At 37.6% G+C, this 14,103-nt stretch overlaps 1 protein-coding gene across 1 annotated transcript in view; it reads left to right on the top strand.

Moving 5' to 3' along the window:
* LOC127426084 (BMP/retinoic acid-inducible neural-specific protein 1) overlaps positions 1-14,103 on the top strand; it is a 254,315-nt gene that overhangs the window by 215,098 nt on the left and 25,114 nt on the right. Inside the window, exon 6 of the mRNA XM_051672601.1 lies at positions 6,650-6,886. Within this exon, the coding sequence (XP_051528561.1) occupies positions 6,650-6,886 (237 nt within the window). The remainder of the gene's footprint in view (positions 1-6,649; positions 6,887-14,103) is intronic.

Raw genomic sequence — 14,103 nt, 5'->3', positions numbered from 1 at the left:
TTGAAATTGCTATAAAAAAAAAAAAAACTGAAGATTTCATATAAAGGTGTACACAACCGTCTTCAAAGAAAAAGGACAACTGACTCTAACAAGGACAGAAAGAGATGTGGAAGGCCAGATGTACAACTAAACAAGAGGATAAGTACATCAGAGTCTCTAGTTTGAGAAATAGACACCTCACATGTCCTCAGCTGACAGCTTCATTGAATTCTACCCGCTCAACACCAGTTTCATGTACAACAGTAAAGAGAAGACTCAGGGGTGCAGGCCTTATGGGAAGAATTGCAAAGAAAAAGCCACTTTTGAAACAGGAAAACAAAAAGAAAGAGTGGGCAAAGAAACACAGCATTGGGCAACAGATAATTGGAAAAGAGTGTTATGGATCTTAATCCCATTGAGATTTTGTGGGATCAGCTAGACTGTAAGGTGCATGAGAAGTGCTCAACAAGACAGCCACATCTATGGAAAGTGCTACAGGAAGTGTGGGGTGAAATGTCACCTGAGTATCTGGACAAACTGACAGCTAGAATGCCAAGGATCTGCAAAGCTGTCATTGCTGCACATGGAGGATTTTTTGATGAGAACTCTTTGAAGTAGTTTAAGAAGTTCTGAACATATTTTTCAAATTGTAAATTGTAAACTTTTCACATTATTAATGTCCTGACTATAAATTGTGATCAGTTAAATGCCACTTTGGTGAATAAAAGTACCAATTTATTTCCATAAGAGCAAAATCTGTACATTATTCCAAACTTTTGGCCACCAGTGTATGTAACCAATCAGCCACAACATTAAAACCACAACAATATTGTGTAGGTCCCCCTCGTGCCACCAAAACAGCACCAACCCGCATCTCAGAATAGCATTCAGAGATGATATTCTTCTCACCACAATTGTACAGAGTGGTTATCTGAGTTACCGTAGACTTTGTCAGTTCAAACCAGTCTGGCCATTCTCTGTTGACCTCTCTCATCAACAAGACATTTCCGTCCACAGAACTGCTGCTCACTGGATGTTTTTTTTTTTTTTTTGGCACCATTCTGAGTCAATTCTAAAGATTGTTGTGTGAAAATCCCAGGAGATCAGCAGTTACAAAAATACTCAAACCAGCCCGTCTGGCACCAACAATCATCAATGTGATTATCTAATCAGCCAATCATGTGGCAGCGGTGCATAAAATCATGCAGATACAGGTCATGAGCTTCAGTTAATGTTCACATCACCCATCAGAATGGGGAAAAAAAATGATCTCAGTGATTTGGACCGTGGCATGATTGTTGGTGCCAGAAGGGCTGGTTTGAGTTAGCGATGTGCCTTTCAGATGAGAATTATATTTAGCATGTATAAAGCACCAAAAGCGAGATTAATATCATTAAATTTCCATGGGCTGCCACTGAAAAATGTTCAATGGAGGAAGGACCCTAGCATTGTCTTTCTCTGCTGTTCACAAATCCAAACAAACCTGGTGTAGATTTATTGCCGAAGTCTAACAATACAGTTTGTGTGTTGTTTAAATCCCTATCCCTCAGAATTAACAAGAAAAATAGTGATGCTTGCCTTACTACCACCACTAATTAATCCCCCAAATTCATCCAATTGTTATTATTTGATGAATTTATTATTTCATTATAAAAATAAAAAAATACGATGGCCCAGCTGAAAAATAGTTGGTTTGCTGGTCTTAACTGGTTTAAGCTGGTCTCTCAGCTGGCTGAAAAGTGCCCAAAATCCCTCTAAAACCATTCAATGGACCAGCCTGACAAGTTTAGAGACTTAATCTGGTTCAAGCTGGTTTGCTAAGCAGGAAGTAAATGCAAAAGCATTCATTCAAGCCACTGATGAATTGCCCACATATCTTGTCTTTAATTTCAGTGAGGACAAAGAGACATCGCTGCCAACCCAATCTGCATTATTGAGGCTACATTATCATTGGTGCCTTGATTCTGTGCACTCCCTTGAGTCATACGTGTGTGTTGTATGTTAAGGCTTCAAAGAGCTGGCAATATCTAATGCTTTCAGTGTTATAAAGCTATGACCCCTTAAATGAGCATCTAGTGAGTGCGATTACACAGGCGAGGGTAGGGCAGTAAACGATACATATGGTTTAATAGTCTTCATTTTTTATGTGAGTGTAACAGCAACTAAGCCATAATTTAACACCTTATTCAAGTAATGCCTCTCTTTCCATCAGTGCATTGGGTAATTATTATTTTGTGAATTTGGGGGCATGCAATGCTCAATTAATCTTTGATAAACCCTTCCTTATGTGGTGGAGCGTGGCACCACAACCGGTACAGTTGCCAAGTGCCTGTGAACACTGGAATCAGGCCCATTCTACATGCCAACAGGATACATAAAAATAGCACTCTCCATGCTGAACGGTCAAAGCTAGGTCCCATGGACACAGTTTAGCATTTAGATAACCTGATTCTCACCTGTCTAAAGACCCTCCAAAACCCAAACCAATACTGGACTCCATAAGACCAATACCAAGACCAATACCAGACCTCTTAAGTTCCAGACAAATATTCCAGAGTAATACCAGACCCAAAAAAAAAAACAGACCAAGACCAATACCAGACCCTCTAAGATTCAGACCAATACCAGATCCCCAAAAAACTTAAACTTAAGACCCCCTTAGACCCAGACCAACACAAATACCAGACCCCCCCCCCCTAAAAAAAAAACAAACAAGCCAAGACCAATACCAGACCACCTGACTCAGACCAACACCAGACCCTCTAAGACCCAGTCCAACTCCAGACCCAAACATTCCCAGACCAATACCAAACCCTCTAAGACAAATACCAATGCCACACCCCAAAAAACCCAGACCAATACCAGACCCTCTAAGACCCAGACCAATATCAAACCCTCCAAGACCCAGAACAATACCAATACCAGACCACTTAAAACTCAGACCCAGACCAATACCAGACCCCAAAAAACCCAGACCAATATCAGACCCCCTCAGACCCAGTCCAATACCAGACCCTTTAAGACCCCGTCCAATATCAAACCCTCCAAGACCCAGAACAATACCAATACCAGACCACCTAAGACTCAGACACAGACCAATACCAGACTCCAAAAAACCCAGACCAATACCAGACCCCCCAAAAACCCAGACCAATACCAGAATCTCTAAGTCCCAGACCAATATCAGACCCTCCAAGACTCAGACTCAGAACAATACCAGACCACAAAAAACCCAGTCCAATGTCAGACCCCCTAAGACTCAGACCAATAACATCAAATAAAGTAAAACACAGATATTACCTGAGAACGGAACTGCAAATATACATAATGTGCAAATGTGACACAAATGACTGTTCATCACCTCTTATGATGAAATCCAGGGCAGACAGTGTCAGACAGACTTTAATAACATGAACCCAAATGCTTCATACCACTGAATGATGTATGATATGCAATTACATAAACTAGACCTGCAATTTATGTGTTTAGCCACAGGCAGAACAGACAAGAAATGCTATATTTTCAATGGAGGATATTCAAGACTTTGTGTGTGTGTGTGTGTGTGTGTATGTGTGTGTGTGTGCAGTTTTACCCCAATAAACTGCTTTAGAGTTTGTCATTTGTCTTTCATGTTTGATGGTGGTGGTTGTGGGCGCTGCTGGCATGATAACGCCCTGCAGATAAATCACTGGAGGAGATCTCTCGCTCAGCATCCCGAGCTCTGCCTAGTATTTTTACCCCTGATTGCACATCACACACTATATTTGTCTTCTCAGAGGAGGGTTTTTCACATAATTTCAGCGAAGTGAGATTCCGTGATCTGCATATCACACGACAGTGTTTACAAGATTTTACCAGCATGGTTTTCTCTTGTAAGTGTGAAAATGCAAGAAATAGCTGTTAAATGTAGAGACTTGATTGAGAGAGGTGGATCTCATACAACCTATCAAGAACACTTCCAGCTCATATTTAACTGTAAAATCAAAATAAAGAAATAAGAAATTGTATCTTTGTAAAGATAATGAAGCCTATTTTAGGAGCATTAATAATTTTTTGCATTGTGAAATTATTTTCATGAGAATTAAACACATTTTCTCCCCCAGTTCTCATTACCATGCATATTTACATCATGCTTGTATTTATTTTTAACCTGACTTTAATTTATGTTGATTTTAATTAAAGTAAATTGTATTTTTTATTTTTTTAACCTCACAAATGGGGAAAATATTTGCTTGATTATCATGAACATAATGCAAATAAATCTTAATGGTCCTTAAACGAGACTTCATAATCTTTATGCAATATATATATATATTTATTTATTTATTTATTTTTATCTCTCTTTTGATTTTGAGGTAAAAATGTGACTTAGATATATATTTTTTCTGTGAAATTCACCTAATCAAGTATTTGTAACAGCACTTCTAAATAAATATAATACAGGAAAATATGATATATTTTACATTGTAAAGTATTTATACCTCACGGTAGAAAATGTTGTACTGCCTTTAATTAATGTTAATTTAAATAATAATACAGCTGCTACAGAGCAGAAAATATTTTGGTATTGATAATTGTAATTTATTTTATTTATTTTTTTCTGTTTGTTTACTTTTTTCAAAATAGGCTTCATATTCTTTATATTTTTGTAGAGGAGAAATACCTGAGCTGCTTTATAGAAAGAAAGAAAGAAAGAAAGAAAGAAAGAAAGAAAGAAAGAAAGAAAGAAAGGGTTGTTATTTGAGTGTTTGTGTGTGTGAGTGTGTGTGTGTTATTGTGAACTCTGGGCTGCTGGCTCCACCACTGTTGTCCCGCAGCACCCATCCATGAACTCACCATCTGTATTCTCCACAAATCACATCAAAGCTGCAGGAGCAAAATACATCAAATTAAATGAAGACTGGCTCAGAGGACCACTGACAGACTGATGGATAGACAGACAGACAAACTGATGGACAGACAGACTGATGGAGAGAGAGACAGGCACAGGGAGGTGGTTACTTACTAGCCCAAGTTAAGATGTAGGGTGGTTAGGGGAGGTTGTTAATGTGTTGTGGGTGATTGCCAGGGCGTTGCTATGGGGTTCTAAGGTAAATGTTCAGAGTGGTTGTTAGCATGTTGTTATGCGGTTGCTGAGGTAGGTTCAGATTAGCTTTTAATGTGTTGCTATGTGGTTGCTAGCATTCTGGGTGGTTGGTAGGTAATTGCTAGGTGGTTTCTAGGGTGTTCTGGGTAATTTCTCGGTGGTTGCTAGGATTTTCTGAATGGTTTTCAGCATGTTGTCATGCTCCTGTTAAAGTTCTGGATGGTTGGTAGGTCATTGCTAGGTGGTTTCTGGGGTGTTCTGCGTGGTTGCTAGGGTGTTGCTAGGCAGTTGCTATAGTGTTCTGACTGGTTTTTAGCATGTTGCTATGCGGTAGCTGAAGTAGGTTTTCAGAAAAGTTTTTGGTGTGTTGCTAGGCTTCTGTGTGATTGGTAGGTCATTGCTAGATGGTTTCTAGAGTGTTCTACATGGTTGCCAGGGTGTTGCTAGGTGGTTGCTGTGGTGTTCTGGGGTTGGAGAAATTAACAAGCTAGTTACAACTGTTTCCTGAAACTGTAGTAAATATGTAGCACATTCACTGTTTGAACCACGTTGGTTCAACAATATTGAGCTGTCATTAATGACGTTATGCAGGGGGTGGAGTAATAACTTCCGCACATAATAAATTATAAAAGGTAATTTACACATACGCCAAAAAGCTGTTTAATGCTAGAAAACTGCTGAAGACATGAAAGCTGCATGCACTGTGTAGATGCATACGCTGCAATAGATGGGTTTCCCTCTACATCAAACTTTGGGATTCCCCCAACGCACTTAAGCACATACGCACTCTTCAGAAAATGTAAATGACACTTATATATATATATATATATATATATATATATATATATATAGCTTTTAATGTGTTGCTATGTGGTTGTTAGGGTTCTGGGTGGCTGGTAGGTAATTTCTAGGTGGTTTCTAGGGTATTCCGAGTGGTTGCTGGGGTGTTGCTAAGTAGTTGCTGTAGTATTCTGGGTTGTTTTTAGGGCATTGCTAGGTTTTTTTTAGGCTGTTCTGGTTGGTTGCATACTGGCCCAAATCCAAAGAGCCTACCACTTAGTCTCTATGATATTCTGTCACTCAGAAACACACACACACACACACACACACACACACACACACACACACACACACACACACACACACATACACACAGAAGGATATGATGATAGCGCTGGTAAATAAGATGAAGCTGATCAAGACAGAATACATCAGTCACTTCTTCGATTTATTCCGTTATGTAAAGTCCTCGACTCCAGAGGGGACAGTTCAAAGTCAAGTGGACCCCTGGCTAAACTTTTACAACAAACTCGCTGTTCACTGACAGCATGATACACTGTCACTGTCAACAGTTACTGCAGCTAAACTGTAAACGGTCTATATACAGCCCACATCAGATACATTACAGCAAACACACACAGTGCTCATATCCAGAGCTCCTGACAAATTGTTTAATGTGAAATTAAAAAAGTTCTATCGTTGGCTTTCTGCTGCACTTTCTACCTATTGCTGGTTGATGTAAAATCAATAATATCTTTGGATCCTTGTAAGGACTTAAAAATCTATTCTCTTTCCCATTCGCAGGTTTGCAGGTCATTTTTCCAGAGTACCTGCAGGAGAAGTTTGTCCAGTCTGCACTCAGCTACATCATGTGTAACGGCGAGGGTGAATACGTGTGCCACAGCAGTCAGTGCATCTGTCAGTGTGCTGATGAGTTCCCACAATGCAACTGTCCCACAACTGACCTACAGATCATGGAGAATACACTTATGGGCATGGCAGAGACTTGGGAAGCATCGTACAATGACTTTGAGAGCTCAGGTAACACACAGAGGCCTCTCTTAGCTTGTCATGCTGAATTAGAAGTTAATAATAAATAAGCTAGGATTGATTTCTAATTGACCTAACTCATGAAAAAATATTTTTATTGGTGTAGCATAATTTATCACTTTGATCTAGTTGGATTAAATAAAATTATTGAATTGAATAGTAGATGTGTACATGAAGCACACATATATATATATATATTTATATTTATTTATTTATTGGTATTTATGTATTTGCTCTGGAATTGCAAAGATAAATATGGAATTTCATACTGTGTTTATATACACCACTAAAACATCTCTCATACTCGCTATGAGGCAAGAAAGGGTCGCAAAACTAGTCTTATGACACATTCTTTACTAAATGTAATGGCCAAATAAAAATCACATCAAATGTATCACAATTAAGCCATCTAGATATTATTGAGACTTGTACATTTTTGATACATCACCGCTACAGGTAAACTCTATGGACCCACTGGCGGGTCCAAGGTAGGCGCTACATCATGAAAAATGTTTACGATTAAAACGTTGGTCTCCATATATGTAAGTCAGACATATGATGTATCATTTAAAAACATAGAATCGGAACTTTTCAGAGATAACCTTCTCTTCTGCATTTACGTTACTTAAATTAACAAAATAAGGCCTCAAATCATTCAGATTGAAAATTAGCGCCACCCAGAGGTAATGGGGTAGAAATATTTATGTAAAAATAAAAGTCCTTCACATAGCACATAAATGGACAAGTCATATATCAAAATAAATCTCTCATTTCCAGGAATGTGACGGTCCAGTTAATTTTGTTGCCCTAACACCACAGTTCAAAAGATTTTCAAAAGAAGCACAAAGTAAAATATGATTTCTTTAAGTCATCAAATACAAACATCTCTTTTATGCTCCAATAACTGTTGCTGTAAGCCCCAAATAGCTAAAAACTTTATATTTGATTTTACCTTAGGAAGTTCTATAAAAACATAGCCATTGTTTACTTGTCTGTGAGCTTGCTTGGCTGAATAATCTAATGTTAAATCTTAGATGTCCAGAACAAAATATGCCATCCAGAAGGAAAAGCATGCAAAAAATATGTTTACGACTATTGATGATAAAATGTTTTATATCATCACAAAGGGGTGGATCTTGGCTTTGTAATAAAACCTAGATTGAGCTTCTAGTCCACTCCGAAGTTAGTCAATGAAACATCAAGGTGGTGCTTGAACTGAAAATTAGATTGAATGTCTATGGACGAGCACATCTGTGAGGGCTAAATACATTTGAGCACCACCTACATTTCACATCTGTATATTGTGATGGAATGTGATAGAGAAAAAAAAAAAATAATAATTCTAGTGCATTCCGCCACCTAGTGGAATAAAACAAGACTTTTCAAAGTCAGTAGAGTATACAGAACCAGAATTACATATTTACAAATTTAGGATAAAAAAAAAAAAAAAAGTTTTATTTTTATTTTATTATATTTTTATTCTGTTTTCCATAAGATTATAAACACATATAATATTATTTATGATTAATTTGAGTCTTTATTATTATTATTATTATTATTTTGTCAGTTCTCTGAAAAATGAGACCAATTGTTTTTGCAGTTAGTCCACAGTATGTGTGAATGGTATTTTTTTTATTTTTTTTATTTGAGTGTGAAAAATTGTGGGTGGCAGCCCAAAAATGCACCCAAGTTTAAGGAGTTAATACTTGTGTCCAATAAAAATATTTTTTGGAACTTTAAAAAAAAAAAACAAACAAACAAAAAAAAAAATATGTATATATATATATATATATATATATATATATATATATATATATATATATATATATATATATATATATATATATATTAAAAGAAATTAAAGAGCATCATTCCATTCTTGTCATTGCTATCTGAATTAATTTTGTAAACACTTATGCTAAAGTGAGTCTGCACACAAACAGCAACACAATAATCTGACAGCATTAGCCAGCCTGTTATCTTGTCTGCTAGCAAGTCTGCTACCAATTGTACAGTCTAGTGTCATATATGACAGTTTCTCCACACTGCACATCATGACTAATGAGTGGGTGCAGTGACAGCGAGTATTAGTTCAGGTGTTGTAATCCCATCCACCAATCGATTCCCATAATGCACTCACCACTGCACACTTCCATGGCCGCGCTAATTGGGCTAAATGACGTTTGAAGTTATCTGCATTGATTTTGCTTGAATTAAACAGCAGATGTCTGTTTGTCTGTTCAGTTAGCAGAGCTGCTCTGGTCTCTAGACCACATGGAATCTGTGCTTGTAGAATACCTCACAGGTGTCATTTATGCCATGGAAATTTTATTCCCACCACTTTATGAAATAGTTTGCATCCTCAATATCAATTCTAGTCAAATTGCAAAAAAAAAAAAAAAAAATGTGTCTCCACTCCTAATATACAGGAGCTGAAATGTGGGTTAATTAAAATAAAAAGTTAAAACACAGGACCTCTTGTATTCAAAGCGACAACGACACCACTAAAGTTATAATCAGTGTTTGTTCACTGACAATGTATTTATCCACTAATCAACAAAATCTCGGGACTGACCGAGGCAGATGTAAAAATTACATTAGCTATGTAATATTTCACAAGTTTATTAAATAAAACACGTAAATTGGTTAGCAAGAATGAACGCTCGCTCAAATCACTTTGTGTGCATGTCTGTATGTTTTATGCCGAAATATAACAACTCGATGCGCTATTGAAATAATGGAAATACTTTGCAATTAGGTTATATTTGTTAACATTAGTTAATGCATTAGGTATCCGGAACTAACAAATAACAATCATTTTAAAGCATTTATTGATCTTGGTTTATAAATTGTTCATTGTTAGTTCATGTTAGTTCATACCGCATTAACTAATGTTAACATACACAACTTTTAATTTAAAAAATGTATATGTTGAAATCAACATTAACCCAGAGTAATAAGTGCTGTTCTTGTATTGTTCATGGATCGTGTTAACTAATGAAATTAGCTAATGTTAAAAAATACAACCTTATCGTAGTGTTACCAAAATATTTGTTTGTCATGTCATGAGGAATCAAATTTTCCTTTATATTTTGACATATAAGATGTCATTCTACTATAAAAACATACTGTAAATTTCAGAACTCAAAAATTAATCCCCAATGCAATAAAAGCATTTTTTGAAACCAAGCTGCAAAAACATCTTGTTCTCTACTTCCACAACTTCCCTACGTCACAAGGAGGTCTATTAATTCATGACCACCTCTACAGTGAAAAAAACCCCATCAACGCCTACTTTACATCATCGCACCCTTGGCCCCACCCACTGGCACTCGTTTATACAGAGAGAGAGCAGGACAAACAGGCCTAGTGTGGCCTAACTATTCTTGAACAGCAAAAGGGGACCCATCTGGACAATTTTAAATAAATTTTTAATAAAAACATGCACTACACAGACGTCTTTGAGCACTGTCATGTATCTCAGGTCGCTTTTAAAAGACGTGGTGCCAAGTTACATCACTGAAAAGAAGATGCCATTCTCTTTCATTCAGTTGCTGTGCCTCTTGCTGTTTTGAGCACAAGCATGCCCTGGACGTCTTCTTGCACCCCTCTGCACTATTTTCAATTGTCCATGTCTGTAAACATGAACTAGATGGACATCTTTGACAATAATTTAGTTTTATAATGTCGTGGAGCTTGTTCATTCATGGAGTTTTAGTTTCAAATATGGCCAATCAGAACAGTGGGCATTTACATTGAAGTTTTAAGGAGGCGCTTAGGCCAAAACCGAGCGTTTCAGACAGAGGGCCATAGACAGGTTGGAAAATTATCATATATTACTAAATTATGACTGTTTTGGTGCCATAAAACTTAACTTTATCAGTAGACCTCGGGGAAGACAATACAATTATTAAAAAAATAGTATGTCATGACCCCTTTAAATTAAAGATGGGCAGTTGGGCAGTTGACCCTAAACAATTATCGGCAGGTTTAATGCAGTGTCTGTTGTCATTTTAAGTGGGCCACCTTGCACTGAAACTGCATAAACTTCTTTCTTTAAGCCACACTGCAATAAAGCACTCATGAATAATTCATCAGCCCACAATGTCTTCTGTGGGAAGAGGGGCTTCTCGCGCTTTATTGTAACAGTAAATTTCACCTCACCGGCAGGACTCAAATCACACGCCATGGGCAAAAGCTCCGCTCGCTCCCCGCTCCCATAAGATGCATTTAGGGAAAGTTGTGCAGTTTTTTGAATGAACGTAATATTCTTACAAACTGTTTTTCTCATATCAGATTTTCCACTGTTATATACAGGGCTGTGTGGCATTCTGAACTGAATTGATAATGCCTTTTAAATTGGAATACAATTCATGAATTTGAATTGAGGTAGCAAGCAGGATGGAGAACAAAAATTAGAATTTAAATTTTCTGAGGACTAAGAATTAAAATGAAATTAAATTCAGTATTGTATATATATATATATATATATATATATATATATATATTCAAATTCAAATTCAGCATCCTGTGGGGCATGTTCAATTCAAATACAGCTTCATGTCAGGGGTGTGGCCAATTCAATTCAAATTCAGCATCCTGTGGGGTGTGTTCAATTCAAATACAGATTCATGTCAGGGGTGTGGCCAGTTCACTTCAAATTCAGCATCCTGTGGGGCGTGGCCAATTAAATTTAAATTCAACTTCATGTGGGGCATGGCCAATTCAAATTCAACATCATGTGGGGTGTGGACAATTCAATTCAAATTCAGCATCCTGTGGGGTGTAATCAATTCAAATTCAACTTAATGTGGGGCGTGGCCAATTCAACATCCTTTGGGGTGTTGCCAATTCAATTAAAATTTAGCATCCTGTGGAGCGTGGCCAATTCAAATTCAGCATCCTGTGGGGTGTAATCAATTCAATTAAAATGTTTCTTCATGTGGGGTGTGGCCAATTCAAAATCTTGTGGGGCTTGGCCAGTTCAATTAAAATTCAGCATCCTGTGGGGCGTTATCAATTCAAATACAGATTCATGTCAGGGGTGTGGCCAATTCAATTAAAATTCAGCATCCTGTGGGGCGTGGCCAATTAAATTCAAATTCAATTTCATGTGGGGCATGGCCAATTCAAATTCAACATCATGTGGGGTGTGGACAATTCAATTCAAATTCAACATCATGTGGGGCGTGGCCAATTCAATTCAAATTCAGCATCCTGTGGGGCGTGTTCAATTCAAATACAGATTCATGTCAGGGGTGTGGCCAATTCAATTCAAATTCAGCATCCTGTGGGGCGTGTTCAATTCAAATACAGCTTCATGTGGGGAGTGTGGCCAATTCAATTCAAATTCAGCATGCTGTGGGCCGTGGCCAATTAAATTCAAATTCAACCTCATGTGGGGTATGGCCAGTTCAAATTCAACATCTTGTGGGTCGTGGCCAATTCAGTTCAAATTCAACATCCAGTGGGGCATGGACAATTCAACATCCAGTGGGGTGTTGCCAATTCAATTAAAATTCAGCATCCTGTGGGATGTAATCAATTCAATAAAAATTTTACTTCATGTGGGGTGTGGCCAATTCAAAATCATGTGGGGCATGGCCAGTTCAATTACAATTCAGCATCCTGTGGGGCGTGTTCAATTCAAATTCAGCTTCATGTGGGGGTGTTGCCAATTCAATTCAAATTCAGCATAAAATTCATTATCCTGTGGGGCGTGGCCAAATGAATTCAAATTCAACAACTTATGTGGCATGGACAATTCAACATCCTGTGGGGTGTTGCCAATTCAATCAAAATTCAGTATCCTGTGGAGCGTGGCCAATTCAAATTCAGCATCCTGTGGGGTGTAATCAATTCAATTCAAATTCAACTTCATGTGGGACGTGGCCAATTCATATTCAGCATCCTGTGAAGTGTGGCCAGTTCAACTCAAATTTAACAATCTATGAGGTATGGCCAATGAGAATTCAAATTCAATTCAAATTCAGTATATTCAGCTTCATGTGGGGTGTAATCAGTTAAATTCAAATTCAACATTCTGCAGGACGAGGCCAATTTAATTAAAATACAACATCATGTGGTCGTGGCCAATTTAAATTTAATATCCTGTGGGGTGTAATCAATTCAAATTCAACTTAATGTGGGACATGGCCAATTCAAATTCAACATCCAGTGGGGCATGGGCAATTCAACATCCTGTGGGGTGTTGCCAATTCAATTAAAATTCAGTATCCTGTGGAGTGTGGCCAATTCAAATTCAGCATCCTGTGGGGTGTAATCAATTCAATAAAATTTTTACTTCATGTGGGGTGTGGCCAATTCAAAATCATGTGGGGCATGGCCAGTTCAATTACAATTCAGCATCCTGTGGGGCGTGTTCAATTCAAATTCAGCTTCATGTGGGGGTGTGGCCAATTCAATTCAAATTCAGCATAAAATTCAATATCCTGTGGGGCGTGGCCAACTGAATTCAAATTCAACAACTTATGTGGCATGGGCAATTCAAATTCAATATCTTGTGGGTATGGCCAATTTCATTCAAATTCAGCATCCTGTGGGTTAAAATCAATTCAATTCAAATTCAGCTTCATGCGGGGTGTGGCCAATTCAATTCATATTCAGCATCCTGTGGGGTGTAATCAGTTAAATTCAACATTCTGCAGGACGAGGCCAATTTAATTAAAATAGAACATCATGTGGTCATGGCCAATTTAAATTTTAATATCCTGTGGGTGTGTGGCAAACTGAATTTAAATTTCAACATTCTTTGTGGAATGGGCAATTCAAATTCAACATGTGTTGTGGGACATGGCCATTTTTATTCGAATTAATCATCCTGTGGGGTGTGGCAATTGAAATGCAACATCCTCTGGGGTGTGGCCAACTCAATCTAAATCCAACATCCTGTCGGGTGTGGTCAATTCAATTCAAATTCAATATACTGTGGGGAGCATGGGCAATAAAAAAATAAAATAAATAAATAATAAAAAACAGCAAACTGTACAGCAGTGGAGATCACATTAAAGGCAGCTCACGCACTAAAATACATTTTTTACTCAATTGATCAAATATTTCTGAACAAAAAACACCAAAAGCACAAATAGGTTACTTCCCAAGGTGAATGCTCAATATCCACCTTATCAGCACACTAGCTTATATATTATTAACTGGTAATAAAAAGTCCAAATAAAACCAGACAGTGC

This window comes from Myxocyprinus asiaticus, chromosome 3, assembly GCF_019703515.2.
Source record: "Myxocyprinus asiaticus isolate MX2 ecotype Aquarium Trade chromosome 3, UBuf_Myxa_2, whole genome shotgun sequence".
NCBI lineage: Eukaryota > Metazoa > Chordata > Actinopteri > Cypriniformes > Catostomidae > Myxocyprinus > Myxocyprinus asiaticus.
This window is presented reverse-complemented; position numbering and strand designations above follow the sequence as displayed.